Source organism: Homarus americanus, unplaced genomic scaffold, assembly GCF_018991925.1.
Source record: "Homarus americanus isolate GMGI-L3 unplaced genomic scaffold, GMGI_Hamer_2.0 scaffold10478, whole genome shotgun sequence".
In the NCBI taxonomy this organism is placed as follows: Eukaryota; Metazoa; Arthropoda; class Malacostraca; order Decapoda; family Nephropidae; genus Homarus; species Homarus americanus.
In genome coordinates this window covers 22,642-50,000 of record NW_024742485.1, presented here as the reverse complement: position 1 = coordinate 50,000, position 27,359 = coordinate 22,642, and the positions used below count along the sequence as shown (strand labels likewise).

Here is a 27,359-nt window from a genome sequence, read left to right as displayed (position 1 = left end):
CTCTACCAAGACTAATTCATACACTGAGTAACACTGTACAAATCCCTGACTCAGTGCTACCAGGTCAAGTCATCATGCTTCAGATTTGTTCACACTTGCTTACATAGGTCATTCAGCAGTCAACAGATCTTATATTGATTCGTGTCTTGTCTCTCAACAGTTATTATTTGTTGACATATATATATATATATATATATATATATATATATATATATATATATATATATATATATATATATATATATATATATATATATATATATATATATATATATGATTATTTATTTAAAAAAGACAGTAAACAGGTACAGTATTTTAATTTATTGAGAGAAAGGTGGATGCTATTGTCCGAGAATTGAGATTCATATATCTAAGTTACTTTTCTTTTTGTAAAGTACCGGTATTTCATTTTCGAATATATTCATCTATAAACTAGTTCCTGTTATCTCTACTTCCTGTGAAAGATAATTACCTGTATCATTATTGTCAAATTATTTATTGTCGTTCTAAGGATATATTTATCAATTCATGTCTATGGTTTGAGTAATATTTGTATTGATTTTTATATAATTTATTTATTTATGTTATCTGAAAAATATTAAAAACAAAACATAAATAATTAGCTGTTATATTTTCACACATGATCTTTAACTTTCTTCTTCCATATAATGCTTAACACATACAAGGTGAGTGTGTGTTTGTATACGTGACAGTGATATTGTTTATATGGAATTGAAACAGTTTATTTAGCCAGAAAAACACATATACAGAGTGGATAATACTGTAATAACAATATTAACATGGCTGAGCCAGTTGAGAATCTGAGCTCTCTTTGAAGCACCTGATATATACTATACTTTTATCTCAAGGAAGTAATATGTTACATTTAGAATCTGGAATAATACAATAGCATGGTGGTAATAAGAACATCTCATAATGTTACCACGGTTATCACTTAAATATTTATTTATTTTATTTATTTACAAATTTTTGGTTTAATTTATTTATTTTTTTATTTATATTATAAGCATATACATGAATTACAGTGGAATTGAAAAACATAAGTATAATGGGGGAGCAGTACAACATGGGTTGTACAGTATTAAGGTTGAACAAGAAATCATGTCAACATGTTTTCGCTTGCTCACCAGCTGGAATATTAATCCGCCAATACAGTAATCGGTTCTAGTGCTTAAATTCGTTGCCATTTGAGTAAATATCAAGAAGGTTGTACTATTCAATATTTTTCCAAGTTTTATTTTAAAATTTTTAGTCATTTTAACACTTATTTAACATAATTGCAGTACAGGAAACTAGTTTTTGGTGTGCCAATCAGCCACTTGACTCACCCACCAAGGCGTCAGTTTGTATCTCTGGTCAGTGGAGGTAACATCTTGCTTGTGGCTCTCTTGAACATAAACTATTTTTACGTTTTTACAGTACAATTATTGGTCATTCTGAAATTTATTTAACATATTGACAACATATAGTGCAGTGCAGTGTTGATTTAAAGAAATAATATTGAATTACACCTAGTGAACTTAAAATTTTATGGGTGAAATGAAGGCATGAAGCATGGGGTGATTTCTCTTCCACCCCCACTTCCTTCTCTTCTCCCTTCTCCTCCACCTCCACTTCTAATTCCCATCATCATCATCATCAACCAGGAGCCTTCTACATACACACCTCAAAGTAAGTGTACTTTACTGCATTTTTTTTCTTTGTATGTAATTTTCAGTGAGCTGGAACCAATTACCCAAAATCCCATTGAAACAATGGTTTCGGTTAACGAAATTTTCAGTTAACGAACGACCTTCTGGAATGAATTGTGTTCGTTAACCGAGGGACCACTGTGTATATATATATATATATATATATATATATATATATATATATATATACTGAACAAGGAAAAAACGCAAGTTCCCCAAGCTTCGTGTAATTCACATCTTCAGGGGTGAGGATGTTTTTTAACCCAGAAACATAGTCACCTCTTTGATCAGAGTGGGAAAAGATGAGTTCGTTTTCTCATTTCATGTTGACAAAAAACGTAACAATATTAACACAGACTGTAAGACTTCGGAGTTTCAGGTCGTCTTCCTCAGTGAATTCGACATTATCTTAACAGAAACACCCGAGTGCTACGCATCTCAGAGAACTTATTGTACACCTATTTGTCATCTCCAAACACTAGAGACATTCAAGAAATCTGTTCTATTAATACCCCAATTTTGTGATAAAAAATTTTGCTCTGAGAACTTTTACTAACTAAATATATATATCAGATCACAGTGGAATAACTCAAGTTACTGGAATAAGGACGTCCTGTCTTCGAGTTATATATTCCGGATAACCTGAAGAATCTCCAATCCAGCTTATCTCACCTAAAGATCAACCACCCTAACACTGCTTTGAGGGATGAGGTTTGGTATAGATTAGGTTAGGCTATTTTATTGCAAAGTCAACCTAATCCTATCCACCTATGTTATTTTGTATTACTTAAAGCGACGTAATATATATATATATATATATATATATATGGAACATTACGAAAAACAATATTGCAGAAAAACATACACTAATTAAAGGTGATGATGGCAGGTAATCTTACACGACACCTGTAATTAACTATTAATGCAAAAGGAAGTTATTAAAAAAGACCATCAAGATAGATAGATGGATAGTTATAAAGATAATATAATCGTCACATAAAAAGTCTAAGGAATAAAATAAGTTGCGTTTGTTTTTCCGACGAGCACAGTTGCTATATCGCATTTGTTAGGTTAAAATTATTTATTATTTTTTTTTAGATTGCCCCCAAGGGGGCTAGTTTATTGGGCACCCCCTTACAACCTGTGCAAGGTGAAGCGCAGAAGCGTTTACAGTGCCCATCTGGGAAGCATGCGGAGTTCATGCTTGCCTTCATGACTCACGTATTAAGGGGGTAAAAGCCTGAAGGGTCATGGGTTTTGTCAGCAAGTTACATAAAGTGACAGAATGATGAGTGTGCATGGAATTCCCGGTACAATTTATCTGTTTATGGCAAAGTGTGGCAGGTCCCTAATAATGTCAAGTGCCAGGCCTGCCACTAGGAGGAGGGATATCTGGTCAGGGAGGGAAGAGGTGTTGGTAACGGCTCGGGACCTGTAGGAGGTCATGGGGCAAGTGAGGTTGTAGTGAGAGAGGGTGTGAGAGTCGGTTGACCACAACGTTTACAAACAGTGCGGTCAGGCTCAGGGTTACAAACGTGTCCACTGCTTATCCTTGGTCCACTGTACACCAGACACCGGGGCGTCAAGTACCATGAGGTACTGTAGGGGAGAAATCCAGTACAAGGTTTCTCCCCTACAGTACAACACACAGCTGAGCCTTGTCTGTTGCTAGGAGACACTAGAATAAGTAACGTGTGTGATTGAGTCAACATTTTATTTTCCCTATAGAATGTTGTTCACCTCTCATGATATTTACAGATTTGTCTAGTTTTTATAAATACTGTTAACTAAGACTTATATTGGAAGTAAACCATCTTGTGAACATATTAAGCTAGTTGGCAACAAAGCTGACGGACTATGACGGTATCTTATCTCGCAATGTTTCGTATACTTATCCCACAAAAAACTAATATAACCTCAATGTCTTATTCATTATAAACCAACGAAATATAAAGCAAAATAACCATGGAAATGCCATCAAATATTAATAACCACCAAAAAATTACACTTGTGCAATTATTTACGCTACTAAAACACGAATTGAAGTGAAACAGAACGACACAGCACGGGAGCTTTTCTCTCGTGCCAAGTGGTTGTACAGGTAGGCATAAACACAACCACTCATTGAGAGTTGTGTCAAAGCAGGGCTGTCCGAATTTTCGACTCTTATTTATCGAACACGCTGATTGGTTCAAATCCGGTACTTCGTCTGTTAATCGGTAAATTGATGACGTAGTCGGTAAGCCGTGACGTCACTGCTCAGACTGTCGGTAAATTACCGACGATAAGAAATATGCTTTTTCATGGCTAACATAACATATAGAATACACAAAAATAAATTGTGGATGTATTTAAATACTTTACCTACATTTTACTAGCGATATTTTAGCAGAACTTAAGTAATACAAATTACAATTGATAAAATACAAATCTAATGTGATCTCATATAACACTCTGAATGGTGTTTATTGTTCAGAAATTTATAAAACTAATGACAGGAACAATGAAATTCACTGAGTATGAGGACTACTCTAATATAATTACTGTATCTGGGATCTTCGTTACCCCTCACCACACATTCTATTACAGAAAATCGTAATATTACGTCATGGACTCATGTTCTCGCAACCAATCACAACGCGAGCAGTTGAACCAATCAGCGTGTTCGGTAAACAACCCTGGGTGTGGCCAGTCCAAAGGGTCCACACTAACCCGGCCACTGGGGTCAGGCAAGCACACCAGGAGGAGGACATCGCACTGCATCATTATCAAATCCCACACCACTTCTTCACCATGGCTCAGCAAGTCAGTTATTTCTCACCTGGTCCTGCCAAAATCCCACACGAGGTAGTAAAAAAAAATTATGTTTTCTTAGCATCTTTGATTATGTTTTTTATTCGGTAAAATCGCCATACTAGTTCACATAAATTCAACATATACATAGACAACGCTGGTGTATAATCAATGTGCATAGTCAACATTTGAAAAAAAAATGGTAAATAGTGAGTGGATTCGACCAAGAACAGCCCATCAAAGTCATCACGTGGAAAAGTGCCTCATATCTATACCTTGAATGTCTTGACGTAGCCATGAATAGTCTACCATAGAGCTGAATATTTAACTTATCAGCCAGTCACAACACATCACTTACCAACCATCACCTCGAAGCAAACTGTCACTTGAACCATCCATTTATGGGCCCCTTGGTGTATCTGGTGAAACACTGGATATATCCTATACAGTATAATCAAAGCCGGTCCCGTTACGCATGAAGCACTCATTGGCTTATATTGTAAATAATAAAGATAAATCCTGCCGAATTGTCTAAACACAGTGTTTAGAGGTACAGGTTAAAAGATATAAAGAAATGAGCGTATATGGGCAAAGCGAGGTGAATATAATTTATCTATGAATCCGGCAACTTTATCGTCTACTTATGTCACGCGTCAGGCACTTGGTTATCAGGGATTTTTTTTGTCTCGATCGGAAGCGATAAGGAGTACCATGAGAGTGAAAGTTCCATGAATCACCTGAAGCTTAGACACACCAGTTTATTTCACCTGAAGCTTAGACACCCCAGTTTATTTCACCTGAAGCTTAGACACACCAGTTTATTTCACCTGAAGCTTAGACACCCCAGTTTATTTCACCTGAAGCTTAGACACACCAGTTTATTTCACCTGAAGCTTAGACACACCAGTTTATTTCACCTGAAGCTTAGACACCAGTTTATTTCACCTGAAGATTAGACACACCAGTTTATTTCACCTGAAGCTTAGACACCCCAGTTTATTTCACCTGAAGCTTAGACACCCCAGTTTATTTCACCTGAAGCTTAGACACCCCAGTTTATTTCACCTGAAGATTAGACACCCCAGTTTATTTTACGCTTCAAGTGAAATAATTTTTTGCAATCTTTAAGAAAAAATTAAGCAGGGGGCAAATCCAGGGGGGTCCTGGGAGTCCGGGCCCCCCTTTTCATCAGAAAATTCCAATACTGTTCCCTTAATGCAATATTGTACGTGGGCATTTTTGTATAAAAAGTAATTACTAGTGACCTCAGAATATCTCCTAATATCAAGTAAAAAAAAAATCAAACATTGTATCAAGGGGGGAAATGGCCGCCGGAGAGAAGCAAGACAAGCACGAGTCAGTCACGTGATGACACCACCGGCCTCTGTTTATTCCAGGACGAACAACAACAACAATCGGTTATAATATCCACGAGCAAACCACACACATGGCTCAGTAAAAACATATAAGTTTATTCTTGAGGTATTAATGCTAAAATATAATGCATTTAGAATCATACGTTAGGTTGAACTGTTGTGTTTTGATTCTGTGGTAAAGGAGTGCTGATGAGCTCTGACTACACTATGAAAAAAAAATACTGGTCCTACGCATGTCGCCACTTCGCCCGGCAACAGTTTTTTTAATCTTACCCGATTAATATTAGATTTACCTCAATATTATACATTTGAACATGAAATTATAAATTTGTTAAAATGGCGCTGAAAACCTTTTAAAAGAACGTAAAAACGCCATATTGGAACCATAAACTAAATCTTTATTGTAGATGAATTCGCCTGAAGCATTTTCTCTGGTTCAACTTGGCCAGTGTCTGGGACTGTGACCTTGGTGGGATGCTGTGAAAGATTATATTGGTTGGGTTTATCTCTACGAGCCCGGGGAGGTGGGGTGAGGGTGGAGCTAAGGATTATGGGAGTAATAGAATAGAAACGTTAGGTTAGGGTTGCCATATCTGAACATTAAAAAAAGAGGACGCTCCAGAGGACATCCCCCCCCCCCGACACACACTATGGCGCTATGTAACCTTGAAGCAGCCGTGACAACTAATTTTGCATATATCTCGGTGTACTGTATTGCATTGTTTTTAATGTAGGCTAATATACAACATTCATGGTAAAGAAATCTTAAAAATAATAAAAAAAATACCTTTGCTTAAGGCTGAATATCTTCATTCCCTTAGCTGCAGTCTTCCCCCACTGTGTGTGACTTGATGTGCCCATGCACATCAAGATTATGGTTGAAAATTACTAAAATGCCTTAAATGCAGGACAAGAAAAACAAATGCTAGTGAAAAAAAGCCATAAGAAAAATATGGTATACTTTCAACATTTCATTTATGGCTGTAATAGCACTAAATACAAAAAAAAAAAAAAATAATAATGCGCGTGCCTGAAGAACAAGGGAAAGCAGTACATGCTAGCCCAAAAATTGCTAGCAGCTAAGTTGACAACACCGTACAGGCGTACACGTGACTTATCAGCTGACGAAAAGTGAACGAGATCTCTGTGGTTTCCACCTTCCGTCTCTCACAGCCTCTCTCACTCGTCATTACAGTTTCATGTTTTTTTTTTCCGTGGAGAAAATGGTGGAAGCTGAAATTCCGGACTTTTAAAGAATTTTAAAAATTACTTCCGGACGAAGATTTCGAGACCCAAATGGAGGACATGTCCGGGAAAATACGGACGTATGGCAACCCTAACCGTTAGGTTCCATTAAAGAAGTTAGACAAGCTTGCACAACTTAAGCAAGTACTGTACCTAAAGTGTACGTAATGTGTGTATGTATGTTTTCCAGGTGTTGGGTCAGCTGCAGGAGGAGTTAGTTCATTATAAGGGCACTCCTGTCAGCGTCATGGAACTCTCCCATCGCTCCAAGGACTTCGGCAACATTATTGACGCCACCGAGAAAGTCGTTAGAGAGTTACTGTGAGTATTAAGTGACATGGGTAGGGAGGAACTTGGATGTTTAATTTGGTGGCAGATAATTATCGTGCCGAATTTGGAATTTGTTTTTCATTCCCAAATTGGAATGTTTTTCATGCCCATCTTGGAATATATTTTTTCATGCCCAACTTGGAAGTTTTTTCTTTTCGTCCCCAACTTGGAACTTTTCTCTTTTCGTGCCCAACTTGGAACATTTTTCTTTTCGTGTATAAATTGGATGTTTTTTTCATCCTGAACTTACCGATTTAAGGAGTTGTTGACTACATTTTCTACAGTATTTCTACAGTATTACTTGCCAAGATCAGGTCATTATTATTATTGTTCACTTTGCGCCCTACCTATTTTGCTTAGGTTAGGTAAGGTCAGGTCAAATCAGGTTATGATAGGTTAAGTAAGGTTAGGGTAGGTCGTGAGGTCAGTTTAGGTCAGGTTGATCAATTCAGGTTAAGTTAGATTGATATTGCTGTTCTTGCTCATGCTGTACCTGTAAAACTGTCTAATTAAACTTCAGAGGTGTACCAGACAACTATCGGGTGTTGCTGATGCATGGGGGAGGCACTGGACAGTTCGCCGCTGTACCTCTCAACCTTATGTCCAGGACTGGTAAGGCGGACTACATCGTCACAGGTGAGTGAGGGGGTGTCGGGATGAGGAAGGAATTGAAGGGAGAGGGGTGGCTGTGTCGATGTGAGGGGGTGGCTGTGTCGGTGTGAGGGGGTGGCTGTGTCTGGGTGAGGGATGGCTGTGTCGGTGTGAGGGGGTGGCTGTGTCTGGGTGAGGGAATGGCTGTGACGGTGTGAGGGGTGGCTGTGTCTGGGTGAGAATGGCTGTGACGGTGTGAGGGATGGCTGTGTGTGGGTGAGGGGGCTGTGGTGTGTGGCTGTGTCGGTGTGAGGGGCTGGCTGAGGGCTGGCTGTGTGGCTGTGTGTGGGTGAGGATGGCTGTGTCGGTGTGAGGGATGGCTGTGTCGGTGTGGGGATGGCTGTGTCGGTGTGGGGGATGTGGCTGTGTCGGTGTGAGGATGGCTGTGTCGGTGGGATGATGGCTGTGTCGGTGTGGAGGGGATGGCTGTGTGTGGGTGAGGGATGGCTGTGTCGGTGTGATGGCTGTGTCGGTGTGAGGATGGCTGTGTGTGTGGGTGAGGGGGTGGCTCTGTCGGTGTGTGGCTGTGTGTGGGTGTGGCTCTGTCGGTGTGAGGGGTGTGTGTGTGTGGGTGAGGGATGGCTGTGTCGGTGTGAGGGGGTGGCTGTGTGTGGGTGAGGGATGGCTGTGGTGTGAAGGGATGGCTGTGTGTGGGTGAGGGATGGCTGTGTCGGTGTGAGGGATGGCTGTGTCGGTGTGAGGGGATGGCTGTGTGGGGTGAGGGGTGGCTGTGTGGATGTGAGGGATGGCTGTGTGTGTGGGTGAGGGATGGCTGTGTCGGTGTGGGGATGGATGTGTGGTGAGGAGGGGTGGCTTCTCGGTGTGAGGGTGGCTGTGTGTGGGTGAGGATGGCTGTGTCGGTGTGGGGGATGGCTGTGTGTGTGGGTGGGGGGGTGGCTGTGTCGTGTGTGAGGGATGGCTGTGTGTGTGGTGGCTGTGTCGGTGTGAGGGATGGCTGTGTGTGGGTGGGGGGTGGCTGTGTGGGTGTGAGGGGATGGCTGTGTCGGTGTGGGGGATGGCTGTGTGGGTGGAGGGTGGTGCTGGTGGGGGTGGCTGTGTGTGGTGTGAGGGGATGGCTGTGTGGGTGTGGGTCTGTGTGTGGAGGGGTGGCTGTGTGTGGGTGAGGGGATGGCTGTGTCGGTGTGAGGGGTGGCTGTGTGTGGTGAGGGATGGCTGTGTCGGTGTGGTGGCTGTGTGTGGGTGAGGGGATGGCTGTGTCTGGGTGAGGGGATGGCTGTGTCGGTGTGAGGGGATGGCTGTGTGTAGGTGAGGGGATGGCTGTGTCAGTGTGAGGGGGTTGGTGTCCGGGTGAGGGGGGGGGTGTGTCGGAGCTTCTTATTGTTTGTTATAATGATGACACCGATTTTCGATTTTCTATACAATAGACATTTCAATAATGTTAAGTTTGTTTTCAATATCACGACTACTAAAAAATAGTACTGCATAAGAGTCCCGTCCCTCACTTCTTGTCTCACCCAGGGTCGTGGTCATCAAAGGCAGCGCAGGAGGCAGCCAAGTACGGTACCGTGAACTGTGTGTTGCCTAAGAGTGAGCGTTACACCGGCGTCCCTGACAGATCCTGCTGGAAGTTGGACCCAGAAGCCTCTTATGTCTACTACTGTGACAACGAGACAGTCGAAGGTTTGTCAACACGGAGTCTTGTTTGGTTAGGTTAGGTTTATTTCATTATTTCCGTAGAAGAATTATCTGAAGTTTAGTTAAGTTATATCACATTTAGTTTAACGACCAAAAATGGTATCCTATCCTAACCCCCAGGTAGCGTGTGGGCGTTTTATCAGGTGGGTAATATTCAGGTGATATAAGTACAGTACAGTCCAAACAAAGATTGGAAATACACTTTGTATAATCAGGACATTGCAATTTAGAATTAGGACTTTGCAATCTAATCAGAAAGACGTTATTTTGTACTGAGTTAAACAGACATTACCATAATTGAATCGTTACTGTAAAAATATAACGAATAAACTATGTATAGATTTAGACACTTGAGAACGATCAGATGCATAATTCATTAGCGGTAAATCCTGTTAATATTGGCAGGTGTGGAGTTCCAGAGTGTACCTGACGTCCCAGAAGGTGTGCCGCTAGTCTGTGATGTGTCCTCCAACTATTTCACCAGACCTATCGACGTGTCTAAGGTTGGCTATGTTTGCTGTAGGTCACTGATAGGTAGTACTAGAAAATTGTGAATAAAAGGATAGCATGCTGACTAAACTGGGAGGAGTTTGAACCTTCTCGATTTTATAATTTTATCATATTTCAGTTTGGCCTTCTATACGGAGGAGCTCAGAAAAATATTGGGTGTGCAGGTGTGACCCTGGTGATCGTGAGGGAAGACCTGATAACTAACCCTCTGCCAGTGTGTCCCACTGTTCTTGATTATACCGTTATGGCCAAGAATAAGTCGCTGTACAACACGCCGCCAACATTTCCGTAAGTTATCCCTCTAAATACTTTTTCCAATGGTTCAGTGTCGTAGGAGTATCTTCGTTAAAGTTGGTTTAATTAATTTATTCGGAGGACACGTATAATATACTTGTATATCGCGTGTCTTCCTAGTCGATTGTGTGCACTATAAAAAAATATATATATATATATATATATATATATATATATATATATATATATATATATATATATATATATATATATATATATATATATATATATATATATATATATATATATATATATATATATATTGAACTTGATAAAACACATCTATACCGTATATATACAGTAGTGTGATATTCGAAGAGCATTTTTCCCCACATGAATTTCCAGTCCATGTGAACTGTACAGTATATACTCTTTTATATAATCTAATATTTCCCATCACAAGATTTATCAATCTGATTTACTTATCAAGGAAAAACAGTTACATCAAGACATTAAAGTAAATTCTTTATTTTGTTCGATCTTCTCAACGAGAATAAATATGGTTTGTTTTCCTATATTTAAATTTATTTACGTCAATCGATCTCTCTGACCTCAAAGAAAGATTAATCTTAAAATATGTTTTAAACCTTTCTTTATCGTTTTCAGGATTCACGTAATGGGGGAGGTGTTGGCCTGGGTTAAGAAAGAAGGAGGTGTGAAGGAGATGGAGCGGAGATCTGTAGAGAAGAGTCGGATGATCTACTCCATAGTGGACGAGTCTAATGGGTTCTACAGCAGTGTGGTCACCCCCAGCAGTAGGTGAGTCACTACTCGTATAATTTTCTGTAACATCTCTATGACCTGTGATCGTTATCTTCACTGTACAGGATAAGGTGACATGTTGTAGATGCTGACTGGAAGATTATTCACGGATCACCTGACGATTAGCTCTCCAGCTTAATTAACCCTGATGTTAACCTGATATCCCCCCAGCGTCATAAACTAAAGTATTTATTGGTCCTTAATGTGGCAAATGGCCTAGACAGGTTTTTTGGTGATTTATAATACTAAAAGTCCGGGAGAATGATCTACTAAGAGTCCGCACCTCTCTGATGACGGTTAAGTCTCAAAAACTGGGGCATTTTCAAGATATCCGCCAGTTGATGATGATGATATTGAGGTAGCCAAGGCAGCCTTAAATTATTCAGCAACTTTGGTCGTGGGGACACCATTACATAAAGTAAATGTCAAGAGCAAAGTTTGACATCAGTCTCTTTAAATAACTGATGTCAAACTTTGCTCTTCAGATTCTAAAGGATAACGTTGGCGCCGAACTTACATACAGTATTATGACTGGTTGTGATACCACGCCAATGACTTATGGAATAGGTAACAAGTCAGCTTTCCAGGAACTTGTTAAGACTTCTCCCTTCAGAGTTGTGCTGAAATCTTCTGCTCACCTGGAAGGGCCAGCAGTACCAAGGGTATTTGATCTTAAAAACAGTTTGATAATTTTTGTGTAACGACATCAAAATGTTTACATCTGACGTCAAATGACATCATGAGGTAATGCATGATCATAATCTTCAAAAAAAAATTTGGTGGGCGAAATTTTTTCATCTGCTGGCAATTTCTACAGCCTAAAGGCGGTAGCACACGGGGCACTTTCCCCCAAATGTGTTTGGCAACCACGGTCAGGCCAGCAAAACAGACGTTTTCCGTCACATGGGATGTTTTGTTGGCGCGTCTGCAGAAAGCAAAGTTTCTAGACGAGGTTTGCCTTGGATCCCGTCACTACAGTTGAGGTCTTGCAGGATTGTGCTAGAGTTTAATTGCTGAAGCATGTGAGGCGTCTGCAAAAGCTAAAGAAAAGACAATGGGTGTGTCTTGAAGTTTGTTTAAAAGCGGCGGCGGCTGGCTGGTCAGAAAAGACCCTGAATAATGTCATAATACTAAAGTTTTAAATTGATGAATAAATGGAAATATGTCACCGTTTGTGTTATATTTTAAAATTTTTGTTTCACCTACAGTGATTTACTTGTGTGTGTGTGTGTGTATATATATATATATATATATATATATATATATATATATATATATATATATATATATATATATATATATATATATATATATATATATATATATATATATATATATATATTGTGCATGACTAATAATATTAATTATTAATATATTTTTTATGGTAACTAATATTTACATGTATCATGTTAGATGAAATATTATAATACTGTACAGTACATCAGTAACCAAGACACAACTTGAATGTTTGGTTTTGTGTTTGTTTATTTCAGTAAAGATAAACAATAAGAATGTCTTTTAATAGCCAAAAACTCTATTGAAAACTCGGTCATTTATTCCCCAAATTCATGTCACGGCTTGACAGGTGATTCACCACTTGCAGTAATTGTGTGATAATTGTGCAAGAGAAAAGATTTTCTTTTAATTTCTGATCTCCTCTAAGATCTTGAGGCAATGGAGTCAGTGAAAACTATACAGTAGTGTTTTCATTCTCTCGTTATATGTATACTTACATGCATACATAAATGAAGATTGATATGTCTAAAAATAAATAGAAACGGTAAAAAAAATATCGCTCGTAACGTGACAACATCTACGACGTCACTAATCGCTTTAGAACGCAGCCAATAGATGGCGCTATTATTGAGGTATCTGGCGACTATACCATACACACATTTCGTATAGTTTAGTGGGAGCTTTCCTATCTTGAATAGAGTATCTTTGGACAAGACCTATACCCTTCAAAAAGACTTTAAAATTCTCTACACTACTTTAACAAAACATTTTATATTATTTCTTAACACTGTAAGTGCATTTGAATATAACCATAACCAGATTGGAATACTTCTAGTAGATTCTTTCTGCATTAAATTATAACGGTAATATGTGATTGATTCCTGTTTAATAGATTGTCTTAATTGTAAACCATTTAAGTTTGACGTGTGTGTGTGATTCGTGTCTTAATTTAGATTTTTTTATTAATTTTCACATGCTTTCTGCAGGTCTCGGGTGAATGTAGTGTTCCGCGTGGGTGAAGACGGCGGGAACGAGGAGCTGGAGACGAAATTTGTGGACCAAGCGACACAGTGTGGCCTTCTCTCTCTCAAAGGTCACAGGTGTGTAGTGTATTATTTACTTTACTTACTTATTAATTACCTTTACGGACTCGTATACTTATTTTATTTATTTAATTTCTTTACTTTTCCTCTTTGCCACTTGCCAGTCAGTTATTCATTTCTGTTACTGATGATAAGTACTGTGGCCATATACTGTACGGGCTCTTGAACATCCCTGAAGATGTTCCAGTGTTAGTCAAATCTGGTTTTAAATGTCATTAGCCTTACTGCAGATAGTCTTAAATTACTTTACTATCGGCATATTTAACTATTTATGCAACTAAACTTTCCTATTACCGTGCATTTTAATTATTTATCCAACTTATCCTATTTCTGTCCAATTTAACTATTTATCCAACTTAACTTTCCTATTATCGTCATATTCATCTATCTATCTCTCTATCCTTAACATTCGTCAGGTGGATTAATTGGATAATATTTCGGCTCTTCTTCCCTGGCAGATCGGTTGGAGGAATACGAGCTTCTCTCTACAACGCCATTACTGTTGATGATGTCCACCGCTTGGCTGAATTCATGAAGAAATTCCTACAAGAAAACAAAGTCTAATTGCATTAACATTTTTCTTACATTCAAAGGTTAATTTGTTTATTTGTCTTAGTTTTGTTTGTTGTATTTGTTATTATTGATATATAAATTGTTGATTTTTATGTTTTTGTTTTGTTTTGACCTGTGCGTGTATATGGGGGGGGGGCAGAGGAACAGAGGGGGAGGAACTAACGAAGAGGAGGAAGAAGGAAGTGGAGGAGGAAAGACGTATGGGATAAGTAGAAGAGAGGAGAAAGGAAGGAAGGAATAAGAGGATGAGGAAGTGCTAAGAGTAATAAAGGTAAGCTTGTGCCCCCCCCCCCCTTCCCTACAAAAAATAAACCAAACGCATAACTAAATAATCTTGTATTACTAAACAATTCCTCAAAAAGTCACAACAGATTCATCAACAAAATAAAGGTAGAAAAAACGGTTACATATGGCTCGAGTTTATTAAAAATGGAAACTTTCAAATATTTACTGGGGAAGGAACCGTCCATAATAGACTATTGAGAAGCTGGTCATGTAATTTTTTCTATTAGATCAGAAACAAACCCACTATTGACAGACTGGTAAAGATTTGGGTAGTATTCAATGTTAGTTACAATTATTTTAACGGTCAAATGTGTAGTTTTTAAGTTAACGGGGGCAATTATGAACGGTGCCGGGAAGAAGGTGGTGGCACTAGTTGGTATAGCAGTTAGACCTTTGTGGCACTCTCTTGAACTTGGCGGCGTTAACCTTAAGCTGCCGTAGTTTGGTCCGGCACCTCATCACTACTTTGACATTTGGACGAACAGTACGTGACATGACCCAGGCCCACTCTGCCCTCAGCCCAGGGAACTGAGAGCAAGAGTAGAGGCAGGCCACGCTGGTGTAGTCGGTGTACACTACCCATACCCTCAACGGTGGCACTGTGAGGAAGACATGAGGGAAGAGCCATTTAGTGCCATACATCAAGGTAAGTGTACGTATATTGTTTGTATAACCTGCACTCTTTATATACACGCTGAATAAATGAGTATGATGATTTTAGTGAATATCCATCTGTCTTTATATCAAAATTATCCATCAATGTATATATTTAATCTATATATATCTATCTAATCTCCCCCTTCACCAACAACACATTAGACGCCTTACTTCCGTCCATGTCTAACTGAAGTGCTCCTGAAGGCGAGTCTGGCATCTGGCCGAGGACCCCAGATCTGGTCACACCCACGTCACTAGCATTACGCCCTTCAGTCTTCACCTCGAGGTAGCCATCTGCGGGAGACACAGCTTCGTCAGGTGGTGATTCACATGTAAGTGATTTAATTCTTAAGTTGCCGGGATGTTGACTTTAAATAAATGAAAAACACGATTTATTGATGTAAATAATGATAATGGTGATAATAATAATCATGATGATAATAATATAAGCTTCAGAGGATTAAAATTACACACACACACACACACACACACCGAGCGTCCCAGGTGTTGTAACAGGAGGACTTAACTTACCTGTGTAGGTGTAGGCGGAGCGAGTACAGGTAACAAACGGCTCCTCATTAGTGGGGAAGCGAATGATGTGATACCACTGACCCTCCAGCTGAAACACAACCCGTATTAATTTAATGTTTACTTTATCACTAGCGTCAGCAACACAACCCGTATTTAATGTTTACTTTTATCTACAACACAGAAGGAGAGGTAATGATGGAGGGAAAAGGGGGAGGAATCAATAAGAAAATGTGATAAAGATGGAATTGAGAAACTACGTCAATAATAAAGTATCTTAAAAGGAATAATAAGCGACACCATAGCCTAAACTCCTGTGATTGGCTGAGTAGTAACGTAAAACATTCAAATAACTTTCACTTTCTCTCCATTAAGATCTATATTAGTTACAAATAATAGTTTGGATTTTGTTGAGTTGGTTTATTTAATAATTTATATAACTGCTTAAGGACCTATATTGAAGTGCAGTAATACATCATAACATCAAGAAAGACTTAGTTATCATTTGTGTTATTACTGAAGCTGTGGCAATGTCTTGACGTGGCAAACTCCTGCTAAATTTCTTTCCAATTATTTAGTGTGACTGAGCAATGGCAGCTGCAATGGACAATATCTAATTTTTAAAATGAATACATCACGAACTTGGATATAGTATGAACAGTATATTTTGTGGGTGATAAGAACAACCACAATATTATTTAATTTTGGGGTTGAAATTCGTCACATTTTTCTAGTATATCCGCTAAACTAAAACTCGGTCTTAGGTAAAATCTCAAATTAACACACAAATCTTTCGTATCTTTAAGCAAATTTCATATTTTTTTGTTTGTAACTTAGTTGTGTAATGAGTAATGATATATCACATGTTATCATTCTGTCTACAATCTTAGAATCATCACCGATATTTTTTTTCTAGTCGGTACCTAACCCCCCCTCTTCCCCTCCTCCTTCCCCATCTCCCCCTCCCCCTCCTCCTTCCCCATCTCCCCCTCCCCCTTCCCCCTCTTCCCCTCCTCCTTTCCCCCTCCAGGCCCTCCTCGACCCTCTCTCCCTCGGCAGTTGAGACTCTCTTACCTTTTGTTGGTCCAAGTTTGGCTGTGTGGTAACGTTCGGACAGGCGCCCACCTCCAGGAGCGTTGAAGTCTCCGCTAAGCTCACCGTCGCCACCCCCAGCACCGCCACCACCAGTACCACTACGGCCGCTGCTACACCCATCTGATGTAAAGACTTTGAGTTATTAACATTACCTGTATTGTTCTACCTGTTTGATGTCTGTCTGTATTATAATGTGTGTTTGCGTGTGTGTGTTAGTGGTTTGTTGTGTTTATGATGTATGAAATTAGTTACATAATCGTGAAAGAATGTTTTTTTGTTTGTTTTTACCTGTGTGTATCTGTGTGAGTGTGTGTGAAATCATCAATCAAGGTGCACTCTTAACTAAAGGTACGTACATTGTAGATACGTGCAATCATAGTTAACACACTTGATATAAACTCCAACTATTATATATTATGTGTAAGTTAACACCGTCCGTCCGTCTGTCTGTCTGTTCGTGATTTACACCTGAACCAAGACCTGCGCCGTGACACGTACACTAAAAGCAAAAGTACGTGAATTCAGGTAAAAAAAAAAAGTGAAAATAAAACTTTCTACATCGGTGAAACTTTTCCCTTTCACCAACACCCAATTACGTATACACCTATAAGTAGTAATTAGTCGGTCCTCACCTTGATACATGTTAATGGTGGTATTTTAGGGGTGATTGACAGATGTGTGTTCCCCTCAACAACAACCCCCCACCACGACCCCCTCAACACCCCTCAACACCTCCCCCACCACGACCCCTCAACACCTCCCACACGACCCCCTCAACACCTCCCCCACTACGACCCTTCAACACCTTCCCCCCACTACGACCCCTCCACCTCCTCCCACCACCCCCTCAACACCTCCCCACGACCCCTCAACACCTCCCCCGACCCCTCAACACCTCCTGACCGACCCCCCTCAAACACATCCCCCCCTACCCCCCTCAAACATCCCCCGACCCCCTCAACACCTCCCCTCAACCACGACCCCCTCAACCACGAAGGTAATGAATAACTCCCAGAACAAAACACACGAAAGATCTCGGGAGTTTTAGCAAGTTCACGAACCTCTCCCACGCGATCACTAGTGAGGTCATGAAGGTGTAACAGTGATGAAACTGGTTGAGAAATCAGGTTATGTGGCTTTGGAAATGAGTTTAAGAGTTGGAATTAGTTCAGTGTGGGTTTGTGCGTGGGTTTGTGGGCGTGTGGGTTTGTTTTGTGTGTGTTTCAATAAATCCAAAAGTATAGAGAATTCGGTGGCATATTGTACACAGTCAGGATTAATATCACAGTTTGTTTTGATTCCACACAGTTAGATTTGAGTCCATATACAGTTAGTGACGTGACAGGAGTCGGCATATGACGTAAATACATCTCATATCATCACTGGGAGGTTAACATCTACAAAGAACATGAACCATTACAGTAAGATCACCTTGTAGGGAGTGAGTGAATGTCTGTCAGTGAGTCGGAAACAAGTGAAAAATTACAATGTAGAAACGATCAATTTTATCTCATTCATTCTCTCTCTCTCTCTCTCTCTCTCTCTCTCTCTCTCTCTCAGGTGTGCGACAGGTGTAGTGAAAGCACTGCAACACATTATTACAATAAAAAAAACAACATCGTCATTCTTTGTCCACTAGAGAAACTCCCAACTGTTATGACGTGTACATGACTTATTATGACGTATACATGACTTATTATGACGTATACATGACTTATTATGACGTGTACATGACTTATTATGACGTGTACATGACTTGCTAACCTAACTTAACCAAACCTAACAGATTCACACACGACACATCGCCTCTTCTTCACTTTCACACTATTCTTACGACACGAAAATAATCCACAGTAAAGGTGTCATGTGTCATATCTGTGTCATGGTGTCATAACCTCAATGTGTCACGGTAAAAAAAAAAAAAATCTTCCTGGATGTGATCGATAAATTACGCAATGATCAATATGTCTCCTTGTCTCGGTAGGGTTATCAGAATCATTCGTTTATTGTGTCATATTGTTTCATATAATAATTGGTACGGTAGTTTTTTAATGTGAAGTGGCTATGAAATATGTCCCTTCTATACGTGTTTACATTGGCTGATAGGGGAGGAGGAAGGTGTAGATAGAGGGAAGTTACTATATAAATGTGATGGTAGGTTGTGAGTGATGCTGAACTGAATTTTAAGGTGGCTAGTTTATTGTGCACCTCGTACTCATCCTGTGAATTTGTGACGTAAAGTGGATTAGATATTAGAGGTCAGGAAAGGTCACTGTCAGATATAAGAGGTCATATTGTTGGGTATTACGGAATGTGGTTGAGTGTGGGGGGGGGGTGGTGATAGTAGTGGTGGGGGTCACATGCAATATTATCCAGGTCATCGTCATGCAAACTCGCCAGCAGCCAAACTAAACACACACACACACACTCTTGCCTCATCCTAATACCCACATTACCCTCCCCCCTCCCTCCCTTTGCCCTTTAACCTTTGCTATACTATACCCACTACCGTCTCTACCCTACCCTGTCTCACCCTAGAGGTTGTCCCTACCTGCGGATAACTGATGGCCGGTGCGTCCTGTCAACCACTTTACTCTATCTGTCCTATTTTTCATTCGAGTAATTTACAGTTTTCATTCTCTCTTTCTCTTCCTCTCTTTACTTCGTTCTCGTTGTTTATCTCTGTCTGTTTCTATTTGTGCCTGTCTATCGTGCTCTCTCTCTCTCTCTGATTTTCCTCCTCGTAACAAGAATCTTCAGGAAAAATAATAAAATTTAATATCTCATCCCGTTAACCCCGACAGGACCTATCCACATCCCGTAAGCCGACAGGACATAACCCAACCCGTTAGCCCCGAGAGAAACAGCCTGCCCCCGTTAGCCCCGAGAAAAACAGCCTGCCCCCGTTAGCCCCGAGAGACCACTGCCCTCCCCGTTACCAAACACTAAACCCGTCACAGTTAATGCCATTATTTTTTTTTAAACTTTCACCTTTTTACCAGGAAAGCGAGACTGACCAATCAACGAATCGCCTTGAGACACGCCCTCTGCTTGCTGACCAATGAGGGTAGTGCTTGTGGTGACGTCACGTGATTGCCTAAGGTCAGAGGAATGATTCACTAGACATCAACAACTTGCTTGGTGACCCTGGGAACTGGACCTGGTGATTGGTGGTGAGTAAAATTTAAGATGCAAACAGTTAGGATTCACTTTGCTCACGAGGAGATTGGCAGTTCGGGCACCAAATGACAGTATCTACCACAATTACCACCCACCTACCACAATTACCACCTACCACTACCCATCTACCACAATTACCACCTACCACTACCCACCTACCACAATTACCACCTACCACTACCCACCTACCACAATTACCACCCACCATTACCCACCTACCACAATTACCACCCACCACTACCCACCTACCACAATTACCACCCACCACTACCCACCTACCACAATTACCACCCACCACTACCCACCTACCACAATTACCACCTACCTGTCACCACCTCCTTATGTCGGTGCTGTGGTTCATGTTAACTGCAGGAAGGGAGAGAGAGGAGAGGAGATGAGAGGGAATAAAAGGGAGGATGTGTATAATTGGAGAGAAAGAGAGAATAGGAGTGATAGAGAAGAAACTGGGTGAAGGAGGAGAAGAAGAGGAGGAAGTAGACAACTGGAGGTGAAAGAATGAGGAAATAGAGGGAGAGAAGAATGAAGGAAGGAGGAGGCCTTGGATAATGTGAAGTTGACGAATGGAAGAGAAGACAAAGAGAAACTTAAAATAAGAAACATAGCGAGATGAGAGAGAGAGAGAGAGAGAGAGCTGGAAGATTTGACGACCTTACCACAAGATGACGAAGTAAATCACGAAAGGGCGTGGGCGTGTTTATGGACCGTCAGGAGGGTGTGGCGGTAAGGTTTCTTCGTCTGTAGGGTGGAGGAGGGCTTGATGTATGTATGTATGTATGTATGTGTGTGTATGTATGTGTGTGTGAGTGAGAGAGAGGGGCGCCCCGTTACCGCTGTCATCAAGGTCGCTATTATTACTGAAGAGAAGGCAACGTGAACAAAGGAGTCAGCTAATGTTTGTGTGTGAGACAGCGGAGGTGGATTAACTACAGGTGTGGATTACTGTGGATGGATTATTACACCTGTGGATTAGTGTAGGTGTGGATTGCTGCAGGTATGGATTATTACAGGTGTGGATTACTGTGGATGGATTACTACACCTGTGGATTAGTGTAGGTGTGGATTGCTGCAGGTATGGATTATTACAGGTGTGGATTACTGTGGATGGATTACTACACCTGTGGATTAGTATAGGTGTTGATTGTTACAGGTTTGGATTACTACAGGTGTGGATTGGATGGATTACTACACCTGTGGATTAGTGTAGGTGTGGATTGCTGCAGGTATGGATTATTACAGGTGTGGATTACTGTGGATGGATTACTACACCTGTGGATTAGTGTAGGTGTGGATTGCTGCAGGTATGGATTATTACAGGTGTGGATTACTACACCTGTGGATTAGTATAGGTGTTGATTGTTACAGGTTTGGATTACTACAGGTTACAGACTTGGATTACAAAAAGGTACAACAAACAATAACAATGATTTAACAGGTGTGAAGGACAGGTGTGTTACCAAGTCCGAGGAACTGTTCCCTCCAGCTATCGTGAGTATAGAGACAACAAGGGGAGGTGTAAAGTACGACTCACATTTGGTAACACTGACTCCCACGATCACCAGTAAGGCATGACTCACATCTGGTAACACTGACTCCCACGATCACCAGTAAGGCATGACTCACATCTGGTAACACTGACTCCCACGATCACCAGTAAGGTATGACTCACATCTGGTAACACTGACTCCCACGTATCACCAGTCCACGATCACCAGTAAAGGCATGACTCACATCTGGTAACACTGACTCCCCACGATCACTAGTAAGGTATGGCTCACTTGATCCCCACGATGCAAGGCATAACATCTGAACACTGACTCCACGATCAGTAAGGCGCGGCTCCCACATCTGACTGACTCACGATCACCAGTGGTAACACTGACTCCCCACGATCACCAGTAAGGCATGACTCATCTGGTAACTGACTCGATCACCAGTAGGTATGACTCCCATTTGGTAACACTGACTCCCACGATCACCAGTAAGGCATGACTCACATCTGGTAACACTGACTCCCACGATCACCAGTAAGGCATGACTCACATCTGGTAACACTGACTCCCACGATCACCAGTAAGGTATGACTCACATCTGGTAACACTGACTCCCACGATCACCAGTAAGGCATGACTCACATCTGGTAACACTGACTCCCACGATCACCAGTAAGGCATGACTCACATCTGGTAACACTGTTTGAAGGTTAATTGCTTCAAGGGGTAGACTTTCACACCTTATCTTCTGTCCGGTGTCTGGCCCTCTGCTAACGTTCTTTCTACTAACGTTCTCAATCTAACGTTCGCTCCACTAACGTTCCTTCCCCACTACCGTTCTCCCCTCGGCCTATCAACACTGCCTAGCCTTTTCTTTACATCTTAACCTTTAATACTCAACCTTCCCGTCTGACTCCCTCCGTTATCATCATTCTCTCGCTTCTTCTCCTTCATCCCTGACCTTCTCTTCTCTCTCTCTCTCTCTCCTCCCTCTATTATTCTCACATGTCTCGCCCACGTTTTTGTATCTGTGTTTCTTCTTTTGTGTTGACAGTTATTGGTGATTTCCTGTTGATTATTTTTTTTGGGGGAGGGGGTGAATGTTGCTTGGTTCTGTTTCTTATTGTTTGGTTTACTTGTGTTTGTGTGATTTGCTTTTTTCTTTTGTCTGTCTTCTCTCTGTTTCTCACTCTCTCTGTCTCTCTCCGTTAGTTCGTATTGCATCTTCTTTGTCCATTTTCTCTCCCTCCTTCTCTCCCTCCCTCTCCTCCTTCTTCTTCCTCCTCCCTTCTCTCCTCCTCCTCTCCTCTCCTCCTCCCTCCCCTCTCTCTCTCCCTCCTCCCTAGAAACTGAAAGTGCCGGAGAGTCTTGAGTCGCCTGGCTGACCCTGAGGACTTGTTATTCAGGATTACAATATTCCTCACGCCTTGGTCCTAGGGAGGGGTGAGGGAGGCAGGGTAGGGGGGAGGAAGGGGCAAGGGAGGGGGAGGAATGAGGAGTCGAAGTGGTAGGGGAAACGGGACTTAGGGAGAGAGGGAAGGAGAGGGAAGGGGTGGTGGAGGGGGGAAGAGAGAGAGAGAGAGAGAGAGAGAGAGAGAGAGAGAGCATAAAAACCCAAATCTAGACACAAGTGAAACAAAGAGTCAATCACAGCAACAAGAACAGGGCCCACTCACACCACTTCACCACCACCACCCACCTAAACCTACCACCACCACCACCCACCCCACCACCACCACCACCACCACCCACCCACCACCACCACCACCACCACCACCACCACCACTCACCACCACCACCACCACCACCACTCCACCACCACCCACCTCCACCACCTCCCCCCACCTACACCTCCACCACCTACCACACCACCCCCCACCTACCCACACTCCACCACCACCACCCACCACACCACCCCACCACACCCACCTACCACCTCCACCACCTCCACCACCACCCACCACCCACCTACCACCACCTACCACCCACCTACCACCACCTACCTCCACCCACCACCTCCACCCACCTACTACCTCCACCCACCTACCACCACCACCTGACGAAGGCGCTGAAGACGACCCTTTCCATCAACACCCACGACCCAGTTTCTCTATAGTTTGTAGGTTAATTATTTATCGTGACTTAAATTATAAAGCTGCATTACCTGTCTGGATCACGTGAAGATTAGACACCCCAACATACTTTACCTGATGATTAAATACCCTAATGAGACATGTTACCATGCACACCTGTTACAACAATTACACACCTGTTGCCACACTTGCACACCTGTTACAACAATTACACACCTGTTGCTACAATCACACACCTGTTACCACAATTACACACGTTATCATAATTACACACCTGTTACACACACACACACACCTGTCACCATTAACCTGTCGTTGGCAGCTATGGTTCATCTTGGATAACTCTATTGCCCTGACTCAATGTTGCAATGTAATTTTGCAACATCTGCACGCCACCTGCAACACACACACTAACTAGATAATTCTCACGCAGGAGGTTGGCTGGTTCAGTATTATCGTGACCAGTTGTGTGTGCGTCTTTGTGTGTGTGCGTCTTTGTGTGTATGCGTCTTTGTATGTATTTGCTTGTATGTTTGAGTTCTTTCCTTGTTTGTTTGTATGTATGATTTATTTGTGTGTTTGTGTGTGTGTGCTCTTTATTTAGGTTAGGTTAAAGTCAGGTTAGGTTAAAGTCAGGTTAGGTTAAGGTTAGGTTAGGTTAAGGTTAGGTTAGGTTAAGGTTAGGTTAGGTTAGGTTAGGTTAGGTTAGGTTAGATTTGATATCCTCAACTCCATGAACAATCCTGATATCTTAACGTTATCCTCTGCCGTAAAAAGATAAATAACATTACTATAAAACTCCCATTCAAATCCTAACAAAATCGAATCAAATAATTAAAAAAATAAATATACAATTAGTGAACAATTCAATTTAAATTAATAAAAAATACTCTGAATACCGAAAATAAAAAGTAGATAGACAGTAGGTAGATATTTAGGTCGGCTATATGAGCGTGACGACGGTGAAACTTGACGAGACCTTTATCGTTATTGAAGGGCAGGTAATGTAAGGCTCTTACCTGGTCTGGTAACACTGGCGAGACTGACCAGGTGTGTGTGTGTGGGAGTGACCAGGTGTGTGTGTGTGTGTGTGTGTGTGTGTGTGACCAGTTATGTGTGTGTGTGTGTGTGACCAGGTATGTGTGTGTGTGTGTGAGTGACCAGGTACTTGTGTGTGTGTGTGTGTGAGTGACTCAGTTATGTGTGTGTGTGTGTGAGTGACCAGTATGTGTGTGTGTGTGTGAGTGACCAGGTATGTATGTGTGTGTGTGTGTAGTGACCAGGTGTGTATGTGTGTGTGACCAGGTGTGTGTGTGTGTGTGGTGACCAGGTGTGTGTGTGTGTGTGTGTGTGTGAGTGACCAGGTGTGTATGTGTGTGTGAGTGAGTGACCAGATGTGTGTGTGTGTGAGCGACCAGGTATGTGTGTGCATGTGTGAGTGAGTGACCAGGTGTGTGTGTGTGACCAGGTGTGTGTGAGAGAGGCCAGGTGTGTGTAAGTGACCACCAGGTGGAGGTGTGTGTGGCACAGTGACGAAAGTATCAAAAGATAAACATTAATACGAGTATGATAAAGTACACAAAAAAACCCTCCGTCGCGAGTGAATATCATCAGTCAGGTATGTTAAGGCGGTAAGACGAACCGAAAACTCGCAACACAGGAACCCAACTTGAGTTATGTTAAATGTAAGCACAATATAAGAGAAGAGAGAAAGTTTACAAGGCGTTAACAAGTGAAAGGAAAACTTAACTTTTTCTACCGTGGGCTGTTTGTCTAACGTAATACTGTCTATGTTTACGTAAATAATTATAGGTTTATAGGATGTGGAACAATGCCTTAGTTTTGAAGAAGAGATAATGTTATATATTGCTATGTAGAAACATTTATTCAATAAGACAATGACTATACCACGACAATGCCTTCAAAATATTCCCTACAGTAATATGCCGGTAATTCCTAACTGGTGAGGGACTCTATAGTCTCAGTGTGATGTTAGTGTTATCTTTGGTTCGTTTTTGTAGTTTAGATTAAATTAAGCTGTTAGGGGCGTCCTTATATCTTCAGTCACGAGGAATTGGTAACGCACAAACCAAGGAATATCTAATAAGGAAATTATACTCGAAACGTTAGCGAGGTGGAGTTGGCGACATTTGGTATTTATTTTAGTTGGTCTTCACAATGATTATGGCGATTCTCGACATTGTGACGTAGGTGTGTCGTCTGCATTGTTTACTTTTAGTATATTTGTACCCGCGACATAATGCATAATAGTTCCACGTGAGAGAACAAACCGCTGAACAGTAATCTAACACTGTAGACGATGTGCCAAGGTTGACGGGTCACCGATCAAGACGTCTTTATAGTCAAGTCAGAGAGGATTATCGAACTGAATACATAAACACAAGATTTCTTTCGTTACCCTCAAACCACAGTTCACTCCCTCCCTGAGAAAACATCATCTCACTAAATGAAAGGCAGGGTAGTGTTCAGGGTGGTTAATCTTCAGGTGAAATAAGCTGGGGTGTATAATCTTCGGGTAATCCCTTATAAAGCAGCGGTGAAGTCTAAAAACTGTTGTGGACAGTCGAGTGGCTGACAGAAAGCGAGAGTGAAACAGAGTGAAAGTAAGAGAGAGAGAGAGAGAACTCATAGATACATAAGTGACTGTCATGTCAGAGTGCGGTTAGGCGGTTAATGTTGATGATTATTGTGTGTTTATATGACCGTGAGGCAGTACAGTACTACCAACGACACTCCTTCAGCCACCACACAGTATTACCAACAAATTCATTATGTTAACAGATTGCTGTCAACTTTACAATCTCAAACCTATTATTTTTATAAAGTTTTGTAATACATATAAAGCATTACTTACTTTTTTTATGTAGTTAACAGAAAGAAGTAACGGTGGTGAACAAGTCCAGCTGATGACGGCTTGAGATCACAACACAGCAAAGCTCTTTAACTAGGCAGCATTATCAAAACAGTTATAGGGACATTTCTTCACAACACCCCCATTGCAAATATAGTTAACAAGTGCATAAACCTCAATAACAGTCGTCTGGTATTCGACGCAAACAATATCTGCAACGAGTGGAGTACTAGGGAGTGTGTGTGTGTGTGTCAGCGAATCACAGTATTGAGGTTAAACCGATCCTTTGGTTGACTGGCGAAGGAATGGTGTGCACTGTAGAGCGGCTGCGAGGCGACTGTTGACTCGTGAACGTGTGGAACTGTAGTCACCACGGTGGGAAGGAGAGGGTGATTGGATGCTGGTATGAGAGGGGAGGGGTCATATTGTAGGAGAGGGGGGGTGATAGTGTATGAGAGGGGAGGGGAGTCATATTGTTGAAGAGGGAGGAAGGTGAGACAGTTTAGTGAATTATAACGGGACGGTGTATTAAAGGTTACAGCGGGAGTTGGTAGTGTTAAATGTAAAGGTGAACAGGTGAACTCTGGCTGGTGGGGGTGAAGGGAAGGGAAGGGAGGGGTGGTGAAGAGAAGGGAAGGGAGGGGTGGTGGTAGTGAAGGTTGCGCTGGGTGCGGTACTGGTGATGGAGGAGGAAAGGACATGGTTGCTAGTTTACGTAGAGGTAGGATGGGTGCGTGAAGGAGATGGGCGAGGGGCGTGAAGGAGATGGGAGAGGGGCGTGAAGGAGATGGGGGAGGGGCGTGAAGGAGAAGGGAGAGGGGCGTGAAGGAGATGAAGGTGGGAGGGCGTGAAGGAGATGGGAAAGGGGCGTGAAGGTGGAAGAGGGGCGTGAAGGTG

At 41.6% G+C, this 27,359-nt stretch overlaps 3 protein-coding genes across 6 annotated transcripts in view; 2 read left to right on the top strand and 1 right to left on the bottom strand.

Moving 5' to 3' along the window:
- The window catches only part of LOC121876930, a 43,809-nt gene extending 43,623 nt beyond the window's left edge, over positions 1 to 186 (top strand). For 2 of the 3 annotated variants that reach the window (XM_042382499.1, XM_042382498.1), the window contains one exon: positions 1 to 186. This exon is cut by the window's left edge and continues 307 nt beyond it. The gene's annotated coding sequence lies outside the window, so the exon portion shown is untranslated. The other variant, XM_042382501.1, reaches the window with a different exon arrangement.
- A 4,201-nt stretch (positions 187 to 4,387) lies between these two features.
- LOC121876925 (probable phosphoserine aminotransferase) lies at positions 4,388 to 14,333 on the top strand. 2 transcript variants are annotated; one of them, XM_042382491.1, is made up of 9 exons: positions 4,388 to 4,517; positions 7,317 to 7,447; positions 7,977 to 8,092; positions 9,587 to 9,748; positions 10,169 to 10,266; positions 10,392 to 10,561; positions 11,174 to 11,326; positions 13,552 to 13,665; positions 14,127 to 14,333. In XM_042382491.1, the coding sequence occupies exons 1-9, from the start codon at positions 4,506 to 4,508 to the stop codon at positions 14,230 to 14,232; spliced, it is 1,062 nt and encodes a 353-aa protein (XP_042238425.1). In that variant the 5' UTR covers positions 4,388 to 4,505; the 3' UTR covers positions 14,233 to 14,333. The 2 variants fall into 2 exon arrangements, with proteins under 2 accessions (XP_042238425.1, XP_042238424.1); XM_042382490.1 differs by having other exon boundaries at positions 4,397 to 4,559.
- A 316-nt stretch (positions 14,334 to 14,649) lies between these two features.
- LOC121876926 (crustacyanin-A2 subunit-like) lies at positions 14,650 to 26,831 on the bottom strand. The gene is made up of 5 exons (XM_042382492.1): positions 26,468 to 26,831; positions 16,786 to 16,926; positions 15,715 to 15,802; positions 15,355 to 15,477; positions 14,650 to 15,125 (listed from the first exon to the last, which is right to left on the bottom strand). Exons 2-5 carry the CDS (start codon positions 16,924 to 16,926, stop codon positions 14,896 to 14,898), a joined length of 582 nt encoding a protein of 193 aa, XP_042238426.1. The 5' UTR covers positions 26,468 to 26,831; the 3' UTR covers positions 14,650 to 14,895.
- Between the last annotated feature and the right edge of the window lie 528 nt (positions 26,832 to 27,359).